This window comes from Phoenix dactylifera, chromosome 2, assembly GCF_051530095.1.
Source record: "Phoenix dactylifera cultivar Ajwa chromosome 2, Ajwa_hap1_PhDact_Kaust_v1.1, whole genome shotgun sequence".
In the NCBI taxonomy this organism is placed as follows: Eukaryota; Viridiplantae; Streptophyta; class Magnoliopsida; order Arecales; family Arecaceae; genus Phoenix; species Phoenix dactylifera.
This window is the reverse complement of record NC_143191.1, coordinates 54322658-54344177: the sequence shown is the minus strand read 5'-3', so window position 1 is coordinate 54344177 and position 21520 is coordinate 54322658. Positions and strand designations below refer to the sequence as shown.

At 37.6% G+C, this 21520-nt stretch overlaps 1 protein-coding gene across 2 annotated transcripts; it reads left to right on the top strand.

Annotated features, from left to right (window-relative positions):
• The first annotated feature begins 1171 nt into the window (after positions 1-1171).
• Positions 1172-20399, top strand: LOC103723402 (lon protease homolog, mitochondrial-like). 2 transcript variants are annotated; one of them, XM_039124333.3, is made up of 20 exons: positions 1172-1681; positions 2578-2643; positions 4916-5107; positions 5225-5290; positions 5385-5426; positions 6310-6432; positions 7057-7155; positions 9128-9193; positions 9293-9379; positions 9650-9689; positions 9805-9976; positions 10988-11112; positions 12201-12331; positions 12445-12549; positions 12628-12741; positions 16391-16558; positions 16984-17085; positions 17884-18192; positions 18718-19236; positions 19818-20399. In XM_039124333.3, exons 1-20 carry the CDS (start codon positions 1361-1363, stop codon positions 20001-20003), a joined length of 3033 nt encoding a protein of 1010 aa, XP_038980261.3. In that variant the 5' UTR covers positions 1172-1360; the 3' UTR covers positions 20004-20399. The 2 variants fall into 2 exon arrangements, with proteins under 2 accessions (XP_038980261.3, XP_088573139.2); XM_088717013.2 differs by having other exon boundaries at positions 1185-1681; positions 5210-5290.
• Positions 20400-21520: the final 1121 nt, after the last annotated feature.

Here is a 21520-nt window from a genome sequence, read left to right as displayed (position 1 = left end):
CAGGCTCCAGCATGAGCTTTTTAGTCTTGGAGAACATTTGAGCCAAGGCCCAATCCAGCCCAACTTGGGTCATTGACATCCTTAATTTAACCTATTGGATGTGCATGCTGGAACCATCCCAATAGTAACCTGTCTCCATATCAAGCAGTATGTGACGGAAAATTCATTGGCTCGAACCTAATTATTTTGCAAAGCAAGTATAATGCTACGCAATACTGCTCTATTCATTGCTTGAATCATTATTGAATTTGAAATAGGGGGATTAGTATAGTTGACAGAGATTGTTGTGATTCATAATAGATTGGAAGGGTTGAGTGCTATATGTTAATACTGCATTGAATAATGGATGGGGTGCCACCTCTTGCTCCGAGACATCCGAATCATAATTAAAGGCAATGTGGCCTTCTATACCAAGCATATTTATAGAGAAGTTAACAGAGTTGCAGATTGAATGGCCTTGTATGTGGCCGATTACTTTGAGGGCCTGTGGGTTGGAAAGAAGGAGTTACCTAAAACACTCCGAGATTTGTTATTTTTTGACTTTTTTTTTTATATATTCGTACTAATACTGTATGAACCATCTGTTGTAGCCAAAAAAAATAAAAATAAAAAATAAAGTACGAGTAATTAGTATTTAACATGCGACATGGGTGCTCAAATGAATACACACTTTATCATTATCATTCGATGTATATAACTTGAACTTGAGAAGATTTCAACACCATTCATAATGCCAAATAAAACATGCTCTCCAAAATGGCCATCTAAATGAATGTCACTGGCCATTCCAACAATTAAAAATTTTGATAAAAAATATTTTCATATATTTAAAAAGAAGCTATATGTTTGTTTGTTTGTTTTTTTTTTACATCACAAATTGGCCCACCATTGCATGCGCATAGATTGATGTTGATCCGAGATGTTCTTATATGTAGTCAAGAAAATTTGTTTTCGCTTAACAAATAAATTTAATCTTTCTCTTTCCAAGAAAATAGAAGTTAACTTTTTCCGCAAATTGTGATTATTTTCTCCAAAATCCCAACAGATGATGTCAAGAATTTCCGAAAATGTACTTGCGATTAAAACGGCTGTTCCTTATCGCCATAACGGGAAAATGCTGAAAAATAACGGCGTCGATGCCGATATATCGGCCGCTACAAATATCGGAGGCGAGGGTTTTAGAAGGGTTTCTTCCCCCCCAAGGACCAAAGGGTCCATAAAATGCCCTCTCTATCTGGGTCTCGTTCCATGGCAGTTCGGCGCGAAACCCTAGGATAAACGAGGAAATCCGGCGAGAAAACCCTAGAAAACTGCCAAAGATTCGATCTTGCCATCGGGTTCTATCGATCTCCTGGAATCAATGCTGAAGGTTCTCTCGTCTTCCTTCTTCCAGGGCCGATTGCAGAGCCTCTCCACGAGGTTTCCGGCGGCTCTCGGCCATGGCGGAGAAGGGCGGTCCCCCTTGCTCCGGGTTCTGGGCTCTTTGAGGAATCCGAGCGGCGGAAGCCCGGTTTTTGGGAGGAGGGTGTTCTTCTGCTCGGAACCCGGCGATGGTTCCGATCCGCCGCCGGCGGAGGATGCGTCCGCCGCCGCTGCAGAAGGTGGTGGGGCTGAGGAGGCTGAATCTAAGGCGTCCTCGGCCATCATTCCAACGAATCCCCGGCCCGAGGATTACTTGACGGTCCGTGTTCTTCTATTAAAAATCGAATATTTGCAGTTATTTTCACTAATATTTTGGCAGTGTAGGCAAAGATTCGTAGGTTTTTGTTATTAAATTGGGATTTTATTGTATAGCAGTTATTGAAGTTTGATGGGATTGTTATCTTGGTTTAGTTGAGATGGGGAAGAATATCTTTCTCAACAATTTACACTTTCTTAGAGTGTTCGGCGCAAGGTATTCTGGTAGGGACATGATAGTGTAGATGGGACATGATAGTGTAGAGATGGTGCTGTCAACTTCTTTTGGTAATACAGGCAACCCTCGTTTTGGTTTTCCGTTGGACAAAAAAAATCTTTGAGAGGGTTTAAGCATGATTTAAGCATGTCAAGGATTTCACCGTTCAGATTTCATTTTTCTTGTACACAAGCGGTTGTTGGATGTTTGCTTTGAATTTTAGGCCCCTCTCTTAAAAGTATTACAATAATGTGACCAAGGTATTAGCATTTTGTGTATCTTGAAAGCTCTGGTGGAGTGTGCTATTAAAGTAATCATTCTTGAACATGAGAGGGTGGGAGGGAGATGGCTTGCAAGATGATGTTTTTTTATTGCCTTTAGAAGGCTTCTTCTATAATTAACAAGGTAGACTTAAAAAAATGTAAAATTCGATTCCTAAGTGCTTACAGAGATGTTAGAGCATGTAGAAAGATATCAGTTGTACTTTTGTTCAATTAGTTTGGCAAATGGTTGCACTGGAAAGTGGCCTCTTTTATCGCGTGAACTGGAATCCTAATCTATCTAGTCAATTTTTAAAATGGTCATCACTTGCTATGTTTATTCATCAGTTTCATTCTTACATCTAATCACATGTTTCTTGGCTTAACTATTTTTTTTTTTGCCTCCTTTGATAATTGAAGCAGGTTATAGCATTGCCATTGCCACATAGACCCTTATTTCCAGGTTTTTACATGCCAATATATGTGAAGGTATGCCCCGTTTTTTATGCAAGTCTGGAATTTAAGCTTTTCTGGAACAGAAATTGAATATCTCTGTTGTTTATGATTTACTCCATTGGTTTTTAAATATGCCACTTTTTGTTGCTGGCTATGGTTTGGAGTTTTGTTTGAAAGAAACTACAATGTTTCAATTTCTGTTGGAAGCAATCCAAACAAGGGCTGGCTTTGGAGTTTTTGCGAAAAGTAACTAGTGGGCTGAAGTTACTGTACGTACGGGCTATTTATGCTATATTTTGTTATTCTTTGTTTACTCGGCATCAGGGAGCACAAACTTTAGATAAACTTGAATTTGCAAGTTTTGAGATAATATTGGAAATGTGGTGGTGTAAGATTCTGTATAGTTATGAAGGAAAAGTGTTTTTCTTGATGTAGGCTTGGTTATCTTAGAGCTTGTCTCATAGATGATATTTATGAATCAGTAACGACAAGAGTAGTTATAGTCGCTAGCAAGTGAGTATTAATTAAACTAGGCCCATTCCAATAGTTGACCTGAAGCCTAGACCTCTTATCACATTTAACTTACGATTTCATCATTTCTATTTTAAAAGGAGGGTGCATGCTACCAACATTGGGCATGTGCAATGCATGTGGTTTTCTAGAGGTCTTATCAGTTAAATTTTTTTTGGAGGGGATTTGATAAATTTTGATTTTATTTATCTTTTGTTTTATAGCCGATAGAGAGAGTGAACATGTTATCCAAAAGAGTATGTTTACAATGAAGACATCGATGGTTGGCTCAAGTCTCACAGATAAAGGTTCAAAGGCCATTTGCGTTACATTAGCATAGTTTTGTTTTTTTTAAATGAAGTGTTAGTTGATAACATTAGAATAGGATTGATAGCAAAATAGGAACTATGAAAGAAAAATTTGAAGGTAAGGATACTCAGAAGTCTACATTGTATACTATATTACCATGTTGGTTAGGTATGGGTATGATATACCTTGTAATCTGTGTAGCACTTCCAACTGCTGCATGTTAGCTGGCACTTTTGTTTTTTGACTATAAGCCTCAACACTTTGCTTGCACATTGATACTTTACCATGTAAACCTGGGATCAGGCTGGTGCTTCTGGGTGAGAGACCATGGTCAGTAAAACCAGCATGAAGATGATATTATGTAAATTTTCTTCAAATATAAGTAAATGCACTTAAGGTTGACTGATAGTTACCCTATATGATCATTTTATTACATTGGATATGTTATACATCGCTATAGATAGATAAGCAAAATCATATGTTTCAGGTGTTGTATTACTTCATGTGCCTTCGAGATAAAAAATGTGAAGTTTTAGGAAATAGCAGTAAGATCTGCAGTATTGGATAAATTATGATGGTTGGCAAATAAAGGAGGCTACAAGCAAGATTCAGGTAAGCATCATATGGTTGTTATGTAATGAATGAGGATAGGGTTCGACATGAGATTGTTAAAGAATGTCGAAGCTACCATATTTATTGATGAATACTTGTTTTAAAGATTGAGATGGTATGATGTATTTGTTGCAAATATCTTTGCTTTCCTTGGTTAAGCAAACAATTTAGATTTTAGTCAAAGGTGAAGAAAAGTCAAGATATTAGATGAAAGTTGTGAGGAATGATTAGGAAATGCTAGCAGTTGCTAAGGATGCAACTCTTGCAAAAAAAAAAAAACACATGGCGAAGAAATTGTTAAAGGTGATTTTCAAATAATATATAAACTTGTTGACTATTGCTGATTTATCATGCTTAGCAGGACAACAAGGATCATGGTCATGGTTTGCTGAATCAACCCATACCACCGTCTATCAGGTGTACCATGCCTGTATGGTTTTGAGTTTTGGTTTGATATATGAGCAGAACCACTTTGAATTGAGCGGAACTACCTCATACCACCCAATTCCATGTTGTACCAACTATACTACTTGGTTTCAGGCGGTGGTACCATAGCTAGGCAGAAGAAAATATTGTTGCTATAGTATTCATTATCATACTGTACTGACTCTACCATACCGGTAAGGTATTTGTATGGCAGTCGGCTTGATTGTGGTGCTTGGTATACATTTTATAGCTTGAAATGTCAATATTTTCGTGTTATGATTTTAATCCCTTTTCCTACATATATGTAAGCATGTATATTTTGTGAAGCTGCATATCCTTGTTGTTAGACCGCATCAATATGGTGGCAAGTATCTATGGGTTTGAACACACATAGAGGGTGATGTATCATATGATCTGTTCACAAAATCCATTTTAAATTTCCTTGCAGGATCCCAAATTGTTGGCAGCTTTGGTGGAAAATCGTAAAAGATCAGTTGCATATGCTGGTGCCTTTCTTCTTAAGGATGAGCCAGGGGCTGATCCAACTCTTGTATCTGGTTCAGAAACAGAGAAAAATATTTATGATCTCAAAGGGAAGGAATTGTTCAAACGCCTTCATGAAGTTGGAACCCTGGCCCAGGTAACCTTTTCAACGATGTAGTGTGTAAATAATTTTCATTTGCTTATGCAAATGAATGTTGATGTTTAGAATGAGTCATTTGCTAACAGTTTTGCTGTCTAGCATTTGTTTATATAGATAACAAGCATACAAGGGGATCAGGTAGTGCTTATTGGTCACCGGCGTTTGAGAATAACTGAGATGGTAAGTTGCTTCGCCAAGGATGATTAGTTGCTTTTATTTGATTTTTTTGGCAGTATTCATGTCTGCGACTTGCATAATAACCTTCATTATGCAGGTTGATGAGGATCCGCTTACTGTAAAAGTTGATCACCTAAAGGTACATTTTCTGTTTTCTTCTCTATTTTCTGAGTCATCTTACAATAGTTGGAGTTTGCTGTTCGTATATTCCTTGTACCTGTGCTAATGCTACTTTTGATATACACTGGAGAATGGTGTACTTCCGCCCAACTTAAATGGATTCTGGAAGATCTTCGTCCCTTGTAGTTTCTTATTATTGATTTAAAGGGGCCTATCTTTGGTTAACCTGGCACAAGAAGGCCATAATTAGGTTGTGCCAGTTGCCAGAACTAAAAGTTTACATATACTGACTGAAAGATTGATACACCTGGAATGTAATTGAAATGAAAGCAACCAAAAACGAGGGCATGTTCGTTTTTACAGACTATGCATGACATCTGCAGCGCATTTACCTTCACTTTGCCTTGAAAAACCGGAAGCTCATGCTTATATGGAAAAAAGCAGGTTTTAATTTGACTCTATGGACAGGAAGAGCCACATGACCTGACAGCGTCGAAATTGTTATTAGTACTGGAATTTGTCTCTAGACATTGCCTTTTTTGGTTTTGTTCCAGTACTTCCAGCTACTTCTATGAATCTGTTTTTTCTGCCTATGATCATGCTCATAGATAAGCTCTTCAAGTTGTCGTTGGGTTAATGCATATAACATTTGGAATCATTGGAATGGATGACTATATCTTTTTTGATATTTTTGATTGCTCTTCTGTTACTTCAAATTTTTCTTAGATGATTTATTCAATAATGCCTAGTTTGAGATCAGAACTAGATACCCATTTGCAATATTTGACAGTGATTATGATTTATTGATGTTCAGTCGGACTTGAGGTTCATATACAATATCTCTTACTTACTCGAGAAGATTCCTTCAATTTGTCTACACTTAATTGCTGCTAATTTTGCAGGAAAAGCCCTATAATAAAGATGACGATGTTATAAAGGCGACCTCATTTGAAGTTATATCTACATTAAGGGATGTTTTAAAGACCAGTTCACTTTGGAGAGATCATGTCCAAACTTATACTCAGGTGACCTTTTTAAATTGATTGAATTTTGTCCAATTCTTTCATTACGTTACATGTCGGCTTCAACTTTGACCATGGAGACGTCACTCCTATTTTTCCAGTTATTTATTGGCTGAATAGCTGTTTTTACCCTCTATAAAACATCGTGATATCTGACTTCTCAAATTTACAAGGTTGAAGGAAAAAAGATCAAAGTTCTTACCAATATTAAAGCCTAAGTCACTAGCAGAATAAAGACAACTTATACATGCTATTCTGTATAGTCAATGATCCATGCATTTGAAAGTCGCTCTCTACAACCATGGGTGGTTTGCATTTTTGGTGGCCAGTTGAAAAGTTCTTATTGGTGCATTCTTGACTAGAATTTTCTCAACCTAACATTATCTTAATAAGATAAGGATCATTTGTATGCATAGATTATAGTTTATATCACATCTATCGTTAATATTAAGCTCTCTTTTTTGAGTTGAGATCTCAAGCCTGAAAAGCTTTGGCCTGTAAATTTTGTGAGTTGATTATTAGTTTATACGATCGAATGCTTTTCAAATATTATGATTGAAATGTTACAACTAAATTTTGCTGTAAAAGAAGTCACTTCTCATTTTTAACTTTTCTTCACAACCTCAGCATATTGGTGATTTCAATTATCCGAGGCTAGCAGATTTTGGAGCTGCTATATCTGGGGCTAACAAGTTGCTGTGCCAGCAAGTGCTTGAAGAACTTGATGTAAGTAACAAACTTGTGATTTATAAATGTCAATAATGCAGCAAATAAGGATTTAAGTACCAATGGTCCAGTACATGCCATTTGTCCTGATCGTACCGATAAGGTATGGGTGACAATACACCTCCCATACCATTAGCATACTCATGCATGGTAATTTACCTATATTTTGTTGTCCCAACCAAGGTACGCTGAACTGGTATCGGTAGGCATACCGGTCGCCTACCGGACCGGTTCGGACCGGTTTATACTGGTACCGAACTGCCCTTTATAAAATAGCGCGCGCGGGTGTGCTGCCCAGTACCGGTGCAAACCGGTTCGGCTCGCACCGGTACAAGACGGACCGGGCTTGTACTGGTGCGAACTGATCCGATTCGCACCGATACGCCTCCGTACCTCTCGGTTCCGGACCCATATGGGGGGCCTGAATCGTTTTTCATGCTTGAACCGAACCGGTTCGGTACATGCTGAACCGGCCGGTACGGGCCAGTTCAGCATACCATGGTCCCAACCAAGGTTCGCTGTATCAGTACCGAACCCCGTACCGGTGCCGCACTAGTATAGGCGTACCGAGTGTCGGTACGGTACGGTATGCGGTACATCAGGCGTACCGACATTGGCGTACCGATACCGGTACCCATCGGTACGGTTACGGTACGCCCAATACCGACCTGTACCGACCGGTACAGCATACCATGGTCCCAACGCTATGAGGCATATTGTATGTACCTATTTGGCACTAGTGCTGGTACTTGAAACCATAATTGCAAGTACTATTTTCATCAATTTATGTTCAGTTACTTATTATATTATCTTTATCTTCATTGCTCAGTTAAAATTAAATTTATTACTCATTCAGATGTCATGATACTTTATAGCTTCTTGGAGAATCACTGTTTTATATTGATCACTGAACTGCACCTACTACCTAAGAATTTGCTCTTAACCCCGAAATAGTCTTTATGAGGAGATATACTTGAAGATAGGTCATATATCTCCTTTGGCCGCCTCATGTCCACAAACTGTAGCATCAGTGGGCTGTTATAAAGAGAAATTAGTTGCTTTTTGAGAGGGAGTTATTTTACGCTCCTATATTGCCTTTTCTGTAAGCACAAAGCTCAAGACTTGCATCTTCACAAAACTTTGTCCTGCCAGCAGGTGTAATAGTACTTGTTTATCATAACCTTTTGTTCTGAGCAATATCATGATGTTATTTGACTGTGAAATTATGAACTTAATCTAGACAAATTCTCATTGAGTGTTGCAAAAAAAAAATCAGGACATCTACCTGGATGAGCTTTGTAGTTTACATGTCCTTATGTATATTGCTTCAGATCTACTCAAAAGAGGTCATGAAACATCATATTTATGACGCTTCATAATAATATCTGGACTGGATTGGCAGCATAGTGATAATGGAGATCTTTCTGGCTGGTTGAATCAATGCTAAGGTCTTGGCAAATGCCTTATATTGGCAGCCTTTTCCTGTCATTCCTTATTGATTTTATTATTGTTTTCTTATGTTGATTATGTGTTTCACTAGTAAGTGATTAGTTGTGGCAGTGTAGCATCCTGTAAATTGACATATTCTCTTAGTGCCTCTTCTTATTGGGTATTGCCATTTCATTAACTAATTACAGAAATAGGTGTTCTCTCGTAACTAGTATTTATTATTTCTTTCAATTGAACAATCCACTTGCTATCAGCAAGGCTTCCTGAGTGATATATTATAGTCATGTGTTATGCTCAACAAAAATGGTTTTGTTTGAAGAAAAAGATATGTTTCTGCACATTTTAGATATAACTGTGTCCATATTTTAATTTGTATATTTCAGGCTATACCGTTCTTAAGGTTTCTCACTCAATTTCTTGTTGGGTGGATGTTGGGCTGTTGTAGTTTACTGTGCTGTTACAATGTATTTCATAGATCAAAGTCTTCCGAGTCACAATATCCTTATCAATATTTTCTGACCAGGTGTACAAGCGCTTGAAGTTAACTCTGGAATTGGTCAAAAAAGAGATGGAGATCAGTAAGATACAGGTTGTTTTTACTTGGGTTTTTATTATGCTTCGCTTTTGCATTCTCTGGTTCAATCTCTAAGGAGAGCTGCAGTCTCATCTCCATTTGGTTTCATACTAGGAATCAATTGCAAAAGCAATTGAGGAAAAAATAAGTGGTGAGCAGCGGCGCTATTTGTTGAATGAGCAGTTGAAAGCAATAAAGAAGGTATGTCGTTGTGATTCTTATTCTATGGGGTCCACTGAAATTGATAGAATAGTCGTGTGCAAACAGGAAGGTGAATCAGGCCCCTTTGTGCATTAGAAATATTTTACCTTTTCCCCTTTTGATTTCATGATGATGACCTTGTGAATAGACTGCATTATTAGCATGTTAATGGTAACATGGGGATGTTGTTTGTTAAGTTGATTTTGTAGGAAAGTTGCTTCACCAGCACTCTATACTATGAAAGTATATAACTTATTTGCCTTTATCCAGGAGCTGGGTTTGGAGACTGATGACAAAACAGCACTTTCTGGTTAGTTATGACTTATGCCTAAGTAACATTTAGAAGGGTAGTGCAATATTAGTTATATAGTACTTTAAGACATATATTTGACATAAGGCACTTGTGTTTTCTTCTTTTCTTGCAGCAAAGTTTAGAGAAAGGCTTGAACCAAATAGGGAGAGATGTCCTCCTCATGTCTTGCAAGTTATAGACGAGGAACTCACAAAGTTGCAGCTGTTGGAAGCCAGTTCTAGCGAGTTCAATGTAACTCGTAATTATCTTGATTGGCTGACCTCATTGCCATGGGGAAACTACAGGTTTTACTGGCAATTGTTTTGCTTCTAATCATTTCATGTAAATGTCAATGAGATATGGTCTGTTGTACTTTAGTAGTAAAAGATAATTACCTTTCCATGTTTCTGTCTATCCAGCATTCTTGCTCTTGTTTAGTCATCTGATGGCAGATTGCTAGATTGCCTTTCTATTTTGTCTGGCTTTTTGGTTGTTCATGCTGTTATTTTCTTCTTCCTTGGTACATTCTGTTTTTCCTGAAGGTTATGGTGATGCTTTCAGTCTTCATACTTGGTGACCTTGCTTCAGTTGCCATTGCCTAGCTTGTTTGATCACCACATAGGCCTTTTACTTTGGCTCCATTGCCTGGAGTTCCATGCAGCTTCAATTTTATTTCTTTTGGTTCACGTGTATCTCGTAACTTCATTTATTTGATCTTTATCTTTTGTGCTTTGATTCGGCCATCATTTTTTGTGCTAGGCCACTTTTGTTGTTTTTGCACCCATCCGCATCTATTGGGTATAGCTTTTGTCGTTTGCTTGCTACTTTGCATTTCTTCTCCTACCTTTCTTTCGGTCTACCGTAGTCTGTTAGTAGACAAGCTTTTATCTTAATCCACTGTTTGGCCAGTCCGTTGCCAATATCAGTGGTTTTACTTTGTAGTTATTTGCAGTGGAGTCAATGTTGCAAAGGATTACTTGATCAAACACATTGCAATTTGTTTATTCTTTCAGAGGCTTTATTGGCTTATGTGGTCTTCATGCATGGACCATGAAGTAAAATTTTTAATTAGTGAAATGGGATCTTGTATAGCTGCTAGCTCTTCTTTATATGGTTACAGTTTATTATTTATGCTTTCTGATTTCTTTTCTTTTTAATTAAGACTCATAACTCCCTATTGGTAATATAGACCTAGGTATCTACTGACCTTTATGGTTGCTTACAATTTTCCTATGTTCTGTTGCTGTTTATCAGCTTTTGACTTGTATACTTTTTGAGAACCTTATTTTCATCATTGTTTCTTCTATTTGCTGCAGTGCCGAAAACTTTGATGTCGATCATGCTCAAAAGATTTTAGATGAGGACCATTATGGTTTATCTGATGTGAAGGAAAGGATATTGGAGTTTATAGCTGTTGGAAAATTAAGAGGAACATCACAAGGCAAGTTTCTTCTTATTATATTTGGCTCTAATATTTATTAACCATAGTAATTGATCTTTAGGGCCATTGCTCGGTGCAATGGTAAAAGACTTAGGCTGACAAGTGCAATGGCGCGGGTTCGAGTCATGGGGCAGCCACTTTGTGCAAAAAAAGGGCTAAAATATAGCTCTGTCCCTAGTTTGCCCCCCCAAGGACCCCTCATTGGTGGAAACGTAACTAGCTAATGAAAAATGCTAGTTGTTCTTTGCTTCCATAATTGTTGTGTATCTTCTTTGCAACAAGTTCGCTTAACCATAAGTCCATAACCAACATGCTTGTCTTCAACTGCTTGGAGTTGGCTATGCATTAATATATGATTCTGCCTTTCGTGATAAGCACCTGATTTATCTGTTAGTATTTGTGCTTCTAGGATGATGCTAACTAAAATGAACCAGTACATGTCATGATTTTTGCTATTGACCGTATATCTATTTGAAATGATCTTCTTATTTGTGTTCTTGTAACATTTGACTTGTCATGCAGGATTCTTCTTGCTAGTACTTGATCTTCTACAGAAAAAAAAAGTGTGAATCTGATAATACATAGGGCTTCTAAGTTGTCATATTTGATCTTGCATTGGTAGTTGGCATGGGATACATATCCAATTCTGAAAATCTAAATTGCAGGTCTGATGGTTCATGCAGATGTTGCAGTCATTTTTTTCGAAACTGTGTTTAGATTCATATTATTATTGGTTATTATTTTACTATACCATAATAACTCTACCCCATATCTTCGTGGTTAACCTTGATTACTAGGAACATCAAGTGCCAAATTACTGCATGGAGTCTAATCTTTTCAGCAATAGCTGTCCATGTTAGAATGCCACAGAATACAAATTTCTTGTATTAAGAGACCATATATTTAGTATGCTTAAGCTTATTTCCTTTTTCTTTGTTCGTTGCTGTACAAAATTCATTGTTTGTTAAATACATGTTTGCCGAATGGAAATCTGGACACTGAAGCTGCTCTATGGTTGGGCTATTTTGTTGCTTGATCCCAAATTTATTATCGATTGCATGTTATCAGATTTTATTTTCTAATTGCAGGCAAAATTATTTGTCTCTCTGGGCCTCCTGGAGTTGGTAAAACTAGCATTGGCCGCTCAATTGCACGGGCTTTAAACCGGAAATTCTACAGGTTCTCTGTAGGTGGCTTGGCAGATGTGGCTGAAATCAAGGTAAATAAAAGAAAAATTCCCTAATGAGAAATCTCAGCCAATCAGGAGTAATTGTTTTAAGATGCAACAGCATGCTCTGAATAGAACTCATTTGTGTGGTGACTTTTCCCCAGGGTCATCGTCGTACATATATTGGTGCCATGCCAGGAAAGATGGTGCAATGTCTGAAAAATGTGGGGACAGCTAACCCTTTGGTTCTTATTGATGAAATTGACAAGGTATATTTGCAATGAATTTTGTTGCTTTCTCCATCTTTCTGAGATAACATCTTTTATTGATAATAAATCTTGCAACAGTTAGGAAGGGGACATGCTGGTGATCCAGCTAGTGCTTTGTTAGAGCTGCTTGACCCTGAGCAAAATGCAAATTTCCTTGATCACTATCTTGATGTTCCAATCGACCTATCGAAGGTGAGTCATTGGTTCTTTCCCAGTACTTTGTAATTTAAAGTTGATTGCTTCTTGATGAATTGTGGCACTTACTAATGTAGGTTTATATGCAATTTATGAAGTCTTGCTTGTCACTGGTGTAGTGTGTTTGACCTTTTAGGAAGTTCAATTCTTAGCTAAACAAAGTCCATGAAGGATTATATGTAATGTTATGGACAGAAGCAACCTTCTCATGCACAGCAGCCAAGGTCAGCTGTATGGACCTGACCATACCAGTAAAGTACTAATACGGTACCAAGGTTCAGTTGAGTATATGAGCTGAACCAGTCTATAATGGCCTGAATCTCTGCCCCGTACTGTCTGAACTGACTTGTACCACTCAGTTTTGAGTAAATACCAGGGCTAGGTGCGAGAAACAAGTATTGGAAGCTTGTGTTGGTATGGGATGTGTACCATATTGTGCTGGTAATGTACTGATATGATTCCTGGACCAGCTTTGCAGATCTTGACTGGGGCTCATCCTTTATGGGGCACGAAATGAAGAACAGAGACGGAGATGAAACATAGGTGTTTATAATACACACATCATTGTAGACAAGGGTTTCAAATACCGTCAAAATGGGATGGTACGGATGGTACTGTACTGTTCCATTGGGTTTTTGGCACAAGTATGGAGTGTGTGGATATGGGATGCAGCCCCGTCCTGTGTTGGTACTTAGTCTATCGTTCTGGCAAAAAAAACCATATGAGTTCTGGTTCTGGTGTTTGAAACCTTGATCATAGATGTATTGAAATGATATGCTATGCCTACACATATTTGTACAGTATAACCAACTTTAAGTAGGGTGCCAGTTATCTATTTTTTTCTGGAAGTGAAAGAAAAAAGATGCTCTTCTTCATTTCTTTGTAAAATAAATTTTTAATTGTTCTCCTATGAAGATCTCTTGTGCTTTAGTGACAATTTTTCTCGAGGATTAATATTTTTAAACAACTTATTTTCAGAAATGCTATTTGAATTGGGTAAGAGGTGGGTTTCTTTGTACCTATGCTGCAGCCTTTATTCAACAGTCAACCTGAAATTAGACCACGGATTGCAAGAAAATCAGAAGATTCAGAATAGCTTCATAAATATATATATATATATATATATATATATATCACATATTTACTCAATGATACAAAGTTTTATAAGGCTTGAATAAATAAATAAATGTGGCAGCTGGAGGAGAGTAGAGAGGAAGGATTTCAAACTGTGCACTCCTGATAATAACAACCTGATATGTCTATATGTACACACAAACACACATATATGTACACACTTATGTCTGCATGTGTACAAGACTCCTCAAGTAGTTCTCTAGTTCACACTTAAATCAACATGATGGGAATTCTTCCTTGTGTAACATATGTCTTGACAAGAATCATCTGGTCATCACTCAGTGCTTGCAACACCTCACTTACATACATTCTGGTCATCTGGAAGTGGACTGGTTGCATGACTTACATTCTGGTCATCTGGAAGTGGACTGTTTACATGACTTATGGGCAGATATCGCATTGGGTTGGTCCAGTCAGGTTCTGGTCGAGTCAAAAACATAAACCCTTAACCCAAATTGACAGATATGCGATAGGGTTGAGAAAAATACATCCAAACACAAGCCATTTATTTAGATAGGTCCATACCTACTTGCCAATCCAAATTAATGCTTCAATTCTGAATCAAATATGTTATTGAAAACGAAAGCATGGTGTGCAAAATCAAAGACAAGAAAGTTGAATTCCACTGTGCGTATATTGTCACAGTTGCAATTAATTTACAATATATAAAAAAGTAATCAACTAACAAAGAATAAGATTAGCTTAATTGCAACTACAATAGTAAGATGAATGAAAATCACAAAATAATATAATTCTTGCAGGATAAGTAATATATGAGGATTATAATAAGACAAAGGAAACATAGAAATATTAAATAATGTATCTAACGACCCAGACTGTTCATGGTGCTGAGCAAATAATCACAGGTAATCGCATTCTTAACAAATAAATCAATGTAACCTTTCACAGGTAAAAGACATGCAATGAGGCCTAATATACCTGAAATAACTACTTGCAAAAAGCAATAAGAAATAAATAAATAGAGCTTCATCAACTTGAGAACAAAAGCCTCTATTCTTGCATAACTATCACAGAAGCGACCCACTTCCGGAAAATTCTGATATAGTTTTCTATTCGCAATCAGAATCAGTGCCCACATTTTGTTGTTCAGAAAAGCATAACCCTAGTTCTAGTTTTAGCTTTAGAATCGTGTTCCTTGGCTTCAAATCGAGAGAACCAAGGGTGGAGGCTATGGTACTTGGTACTTGGTACTTGGTCTGGGCATGTGAGAGCTGGCCGTTTGAGCCTGATCCTGAGGAAAGATGCACTGAACTCCTCTGCTTCAAGTCCTGAGTTTGATCCCATACAGATGGCCTGGGATGCTCTCTCAGTCTCTCTAATGGCAACAAAGATAACAGGGAGGATTTGGGGTGAAAAAGAATCCAAAAAGTAATCTCTTGCTTGGCTTTTCCTTGTCTTATTGCCTACCTGTCCCTTGAGATATCTTGCATATTATTTCCTTGTCTATCTGAACTCTGAACTGAAATGAGCTGGTCAAGCATAGAATCTTATACCATCGGTGGTGATCTAGAGTGCTAGCCAACTGGATTTTATAGCTGATTCATCCTTGGTGACCTTATAGGCCTGGGGACTAAACACAAACACAATCAATTCATTTATAGTTTGGTCGGTGTTGGCCCTTTGGGTGATGCGAAACCTATATGGTTTTTAGAATTACTCCCATGCAAAGCCTTTGGTTCAGGCAGGTTTCACTAGGTTAGTGTGTCTGGGCCAGTTTTTGGCAGTCCTAGTAATGTGACTTCGAAGTCTCCTTACATGAAGCCAATCAGAGAGGAAAGATAGAACTAAAGGTGAATTTTGCTACTTTGCCTGAAAGTCCCTTTCAAAGTCTACATGATTTTAAAAAAAGAATTGTGCAAAACCTTTCATTTGGGCAACTTTGGGCAGATTGGCACGTCTGAGTCAGTTTTTGCTGGACCTACTTATGTGACTAAAAGATCCCCTCACATGAAACCAACCAGGGAGGAAAAATAAAAGAAAGGTGAATTTGACAAATACTGTTTGCTATTTTTCCTGGAAAATCTGAGTACTGTGTACATGTATATGTATTAGCTCGAGAATGTGTGACGAAAGAATTGAAATGCATATGTCCATGTGTGTATTTGGACAGATATTGGTCGCTCATGGACAACTGATGATGTGCCTTAAGAGCATGGATTAGCACATCAAGTTCCCTCTGATTTGGAAATGTTGCAAAATCCAAATCCTTTTGATGATTATGACTTCATGGCCTATATAAATATATATGTCGAGCATGTTGGCTATATAGTAGTGAAATACGTAGAAATTACGTACCTTTTGCGTTTATATATCTCTTAAACTTATGAGATCTTTGTGGTTCTTTTATCCTGTGGTGTTCTTTCATTATTATATTCAGATAATGATTGCCATATTGAGTTGCATATTTTCATCCTTAAAGGTCATCTGTGATTACGTAGATGCTTTCCCTATTAGAGGTCTTCTGATGCAAATGTTTCTGCATATAATGTAGGTTCTATTTGTTTGCACTGCAAATGTCATTGAGATGATACCAAACCCTCTGTTGGATAGAATGGAGGTCATTGCTCTTGCTGGCTATATCACTGACGAGAAGATGCATATTGCAAGGGACTATTTAGAGAAGAGTACTCGTGAAGCTTGTGGTATCAAGCCTGATCAGGTTTGAAAGTTTTCCATTGCTTATTTTTGTTCTCTTATATTTTTAATGCAGCTTGAAAGTGGAGTAATTTTTTAGTTTTGCCAGTTCAAATTGATGATTTTCTTTGAAGTTCTACTCAAAAGCATTAGCATAATGGTGTTTTTACTGATGCAATTTTATATAGATCCAAAGATCAATATAGAATATCAGTTTTCTGCTCGTCTGATTGCAAATTTCTGCATCATATGGTTAATTCCTGCTTATTATTCTCCAGATAATCTGCTTGTCATTTTGCAACACATCTTATGACAAGGACACTGCTGTGGACAAAATTATAATGTACATTAGAGAAAGTTTAAGAGTTCATTTGAGACTGTCTTATAATGGTTAGTAGTCTCATGTGTCCAATAATTTGGCTCTAATACTCCATATGATCTCATATACAGGTCCAAGTAACAGATGCAGCTTTACTTGCACTTATTGAAAATTATTGCCGAGAAGCTGGTGTTCGGAATCTGCAAAAACAAATTGAGAAGATATATCGCAAGGTATACATTTCAGGATTCATAAAACTCGAGAGAAGCACGAAGTTAGCAATTTCTCATATTCAGTTATCGAGTTACTGATCAGTTCTCTTTGACTTTTCTCAATCAGAATGTTCTAGTGTTTAGCTTCAAAATATATCGGAAACTCACAGGAGTTTACTCGTTACATCACAAAATGCATATTGTTAATTATCTCTAAATATTCTGAATTCACATTATCATTTCATTCTAAATATTTTTTTGGTAAAACAATATATAGAAAGTCGGAATAGGAGCTCAGTGACATATTATCTCGAAGCAATGATATAAATATATCCAGTAATGATCTTTTATATTATCTTATTTTTTCTGAATCTACTGCCTCAACCAAATACTTTGGCATATTTGGAGAGAGTGAGATCTTACTTTGAAAATAGACACCGCAAATTTTTCTGTTTAGCTTCTGCTGTGGTATGTAATTAATAATATAATATTAGTAAGCATATACATGCACACCATATATCACATATATAAATGCGGAGATGAAATAAATAGAAGAAAGGAAGGGAAAATAAATTTGAAAATGCATCTCCTTTGCAAACTAATAATTGCTTTGCAATGGTTTGTAACCTCTAACCTTAGAACATGCCTGCAGTTTTCTTCACCATCCCAATGTTGCGAGCACTAGCCTTTTCAGGGACCACATCTTGCTTAGCTGCTTCTATATGCATGAATAAAAAAGTTTCTTGAAAATGGGGATCAATGATGATCTGCTGTTTAAATGGTGATACATCTCTCATTGATGCTTTAAATTTTTGATAGATTGCTCTTCAACTTGTCCGTCGGGGAGTGACAAATGAGTCATCTTCAGATATCAGCATTCAGCAAGCAGCAGTCCAAATATCTGGCGACAGATCTAAAGAATCAGGTGACATCATGGGTGATGAACAAGCGGGGAGGAACATGCAGGATTCTGCCTCATGTGAGAAGGCAAATGAAATTGCATCCAAGGAAGCAGATGAGTCAAGTGCCCAAAAACTTGCTGTTGAACCTTTGGCAGAAACTGATCAGATGGAAACAAATACATCAACAGACAATAGTTCATCAAGCGAACAGCCCGCTATCTTGGAGGTATTATGATAAGCTGCACATGCTTATTCTTTCAATCTGTTATAATACATTTGACATGTAAATTTAATTTTTCTTCTTTCTTAATGATGTTTAAGTTGATATTTTACACCATAGCACTAGGAAATGGTTCGCTTGGTCTCCATTTTCGTTGTAACTGAACGGATGGCACATTCGTAGAAGGGTTACTGGAGTGATTTTAATAACTGTCACTGTTATTTGTGGATACATATATAAGTTTATCGGCATATAGCATGTGTATAATGTGGACCAAATTTCGGCAAAGAAATGTGCAGTAGTCATCAAAGTATTATTGCTAATTATGTTATAAATATAACACTTTTTGTCCAAAACAAACCATATAATTATGTTATAAATATAACACATTTTTGTCCAAAACAAACCATATTTATCTTTTTTAAGTACCAATGCTGTGATATGTTTATATCCAGTTTAAATAGAATTTGAGCAACAAATGCACCCAACACGTTTCTAAGGTCATGTTACTCTTGAATTTCTGATTGACAGGACAATAAGGTGTTGGACAGTGTCAGTGGAGCAGCAGCTAGTGAGGTGGTTGAAAAGGTTGTAGTTGATGTATCGAATCTAGCTGATTTTGTGGGAAAACCGGTATTCCATGCTGAACGGATATATGATCAGACTCCAATAGGAGTCGTCATGGGTCTAGCTTGGACTGCCATGGGTGGTTCAACTTTATATATTGAGACCACCCAGGTGGAGCAAGGAGAAGGGAAAGGTGCGCTTCATCTGACAGGTCAGCTTGGAGATGTAATGAAGGAGAGTGCTCAAATAGCTCATACAGTTGCAAGAGCCATATTACTTGAGAAAGAGCCAGAGAATCAATTCTTTGCAAACTCGAGGCTCCATTTGCATGTTCCAGCAGGTGCTACTCCAAAGGATGGACCAAGTGCTGGGTGCACCATGATCACGTCGATGCTCTCTCTTGCCATGAATAAGCCTGTCAAGAAGGACCTTGCAATGACAGGTGAAGTAACATTGACTGGGCGGATTCTTCCAATTGGTGGGGTATGTAACTCTAACAAGATTCTATCTGTTCTTATTGCATTTGTTTCGAGTCACTAAAAGCTTTTTCTTTTTTTTTTTATACAATCACGAACATGAATATATACAGCAAGTTTTATTCACCTTTCACTAAGAAAAAAAACCCTATTGCATTCATATATTATCCTACTTTATTAATGATTCCAATCAACTGTCAAATGCTCTGATATGTGTTCAGTGCTAAAACTATGTCTGTCTACTTTGTCTTCTGTCTTCCAGCCCCCTTTTTTCCTCCATATTTGTCAACCTATGTTGCAGATTCCTTCATAGGGCCTTTCATGGTCTAAATGAAACATATGCCAAAACCATCTCATACAGCATTGTCGCATTTTATTATTTTTCAGTCTTCTTCAAGTTTCTCCCCAGTGCACTCAATTTCTTGGTCCATTCTTCCTGTTTCTGGCAGCAATCATTAGGCTTCATAATTTTCTCCTTTTAATATGACTTTCTTAACAAATTCATTGAGGTGTTCCAGATCACAATAATCTCGCCGTTTTTTGGATTAGTTGTTATTTTACTCATTTGTTATCCATATATGAGAGCAGGTCAAGGAGAAGACCATTGCAGCAAGGAGGAGTGAGGTGAAGACGATCATATTTCCATCGGCCAACAGAAGAGACTTTGACGAGCTTGCTGCAAATGTAAAAGAAGGCCTTGAAGTCCACTTTGTAGATGATTATAACCAAATACTTGAGCTGTCTTTTGGAAGCCATCAGGAGTCCCAAGAGTAACCATTTATACTGAACTTCCTGTTGTTGATCAGAATTATCTTTTAGCAAGTACATAGTCCTCTGATTGTGGAGTTCTGACAAGCTGTCATCGGCAATCGTAAAACCAACCTACAATTTTGCACTATTTTGCCAAAGTTCATTTGTTATTGAGCTTCTTAATGGCATAATCACATGGTCTCAGGAACTCATGAAGTATGACTGTTGCCTTTAGAGTTTCTGGTTATTTATATTATTCATCCTATGTAAAATTACACGCCACCAGCCTATAGTCATCCTATGTACTATTATTTGGAGGTGGTTAAAAGTTATAGTCAAAATACAGACATTGAGATAGACATGAGTTTCATCGCCTTTACATTAAATAAAGGCTTCTCTAGCCATCATTCTTTCGATGAAGTCTTCGTCTCTTGTGCAAACTTATTTCCAAATCCGCTTGTTTGTAATCCTGTTGAGAAAAAGGTGGAGATTTATCCAGGGGTTTACATATATTGCTTCTCATTTTCTGGTTTAATATCAACTAAGTCCCTTGTGTTTCTTATGATCTTTTTTTTTTATTTTGGATATGTAAACTTTGATGGGTTTGCCATGCCGGTGGAGTTCCCATAACCTATCGTTGGCAATCTAAGTCCATTGTTTTCGAGCTTCTTAATGCTACTTCAACACGGTCTCAATGCTCAAGAATTATGACTGTTGCCTTACGACGTCTGGTTCATAGACCGCCAACTTGTTTATTTTAAAACCATTTGCAGGTGGTCAAAGCAATGCGGAACCGTCTCGAGCCAGGTGGTTCTGGCTATTCCGCGCTGTATCGGTGACTCTCCGAGAAGGAAGGGAGAGAGAAAGGGAGCCGGAGAGAGAGGAAGACCGGGCGCTGGTCCTTTTCACGATTTATGTGGCCGTTCTCTTGTTTTGTTTGAAACACGGTTGGCCGCTTTTTAAGGCTGATTTTACTTAAGAATTGGAAAATTAAAAAGTGGCCGATCTCTATTTCGAACGAAAGAGAACGGCTGTGTAAATCGTGAAAGGGTCCGGCGTTGGCCTCCGCCACCTTTTGCCCGCCTTCCTCCCCCCCCCCCCCCCCCCTCTCTCTCTCTTTCTCGTTTTTCCTCTTTTTCGTCTGTTCAACTATCGGTATGGGCCTGTATACGAGCCCGACTCGGCACGACGCAGATCCGTACTGACTCGTCACGTCGGAGAACTGATATGCTGCCCGACATCAGTTCTGCCGACATTCGGTTAAAGGTTATAGTCAAAAAATAGACATTGATATAGGCATGGATTTCATTGTTTTCCATTAAACAATGCCTCTCTCTTTGATAGTCCTCGTCTACTATGTGAACTTATTTTGGAATTTTGAGTGTTTGCAATCTGTTGAAGAAAGGGAGATTTGTGCATGTAGTTTTTATCGTTCTGTTGTAATCTAAGGTAAGACTTTTGTTTCTTTTCATTCTTTTTTCTTAAAAAAAAATTGATATAAACTTTTTTGCGGTTTACCATTGTGCTTATCAATTCATTGA

Bases quoted from the DNA above. Each gene is read 5' to 3' on its own strand.
- LOC103723402 (XM_039124333.3), top strand. From the start codon at position 1,361: ATGCTGAAGGTTCTCTCGTCTTCCTTCTTCCAGGGCCGATTGCAGAGC. The intron at 2,644-4,915 runs GTATGCCCCGTT...ATTTCCTTGCAG, and splicing joins ACATGCCAATATATGTGAAG to GATCCCAAATTGTTGGCAGC. The intron at 9,977-10,987 runs GTTTTACTGGCA...TATTTGCTGCAG, and splicing joins TTGCCATGGGGAAACTACAG to TGCCGAAAACTTTGATGTCG.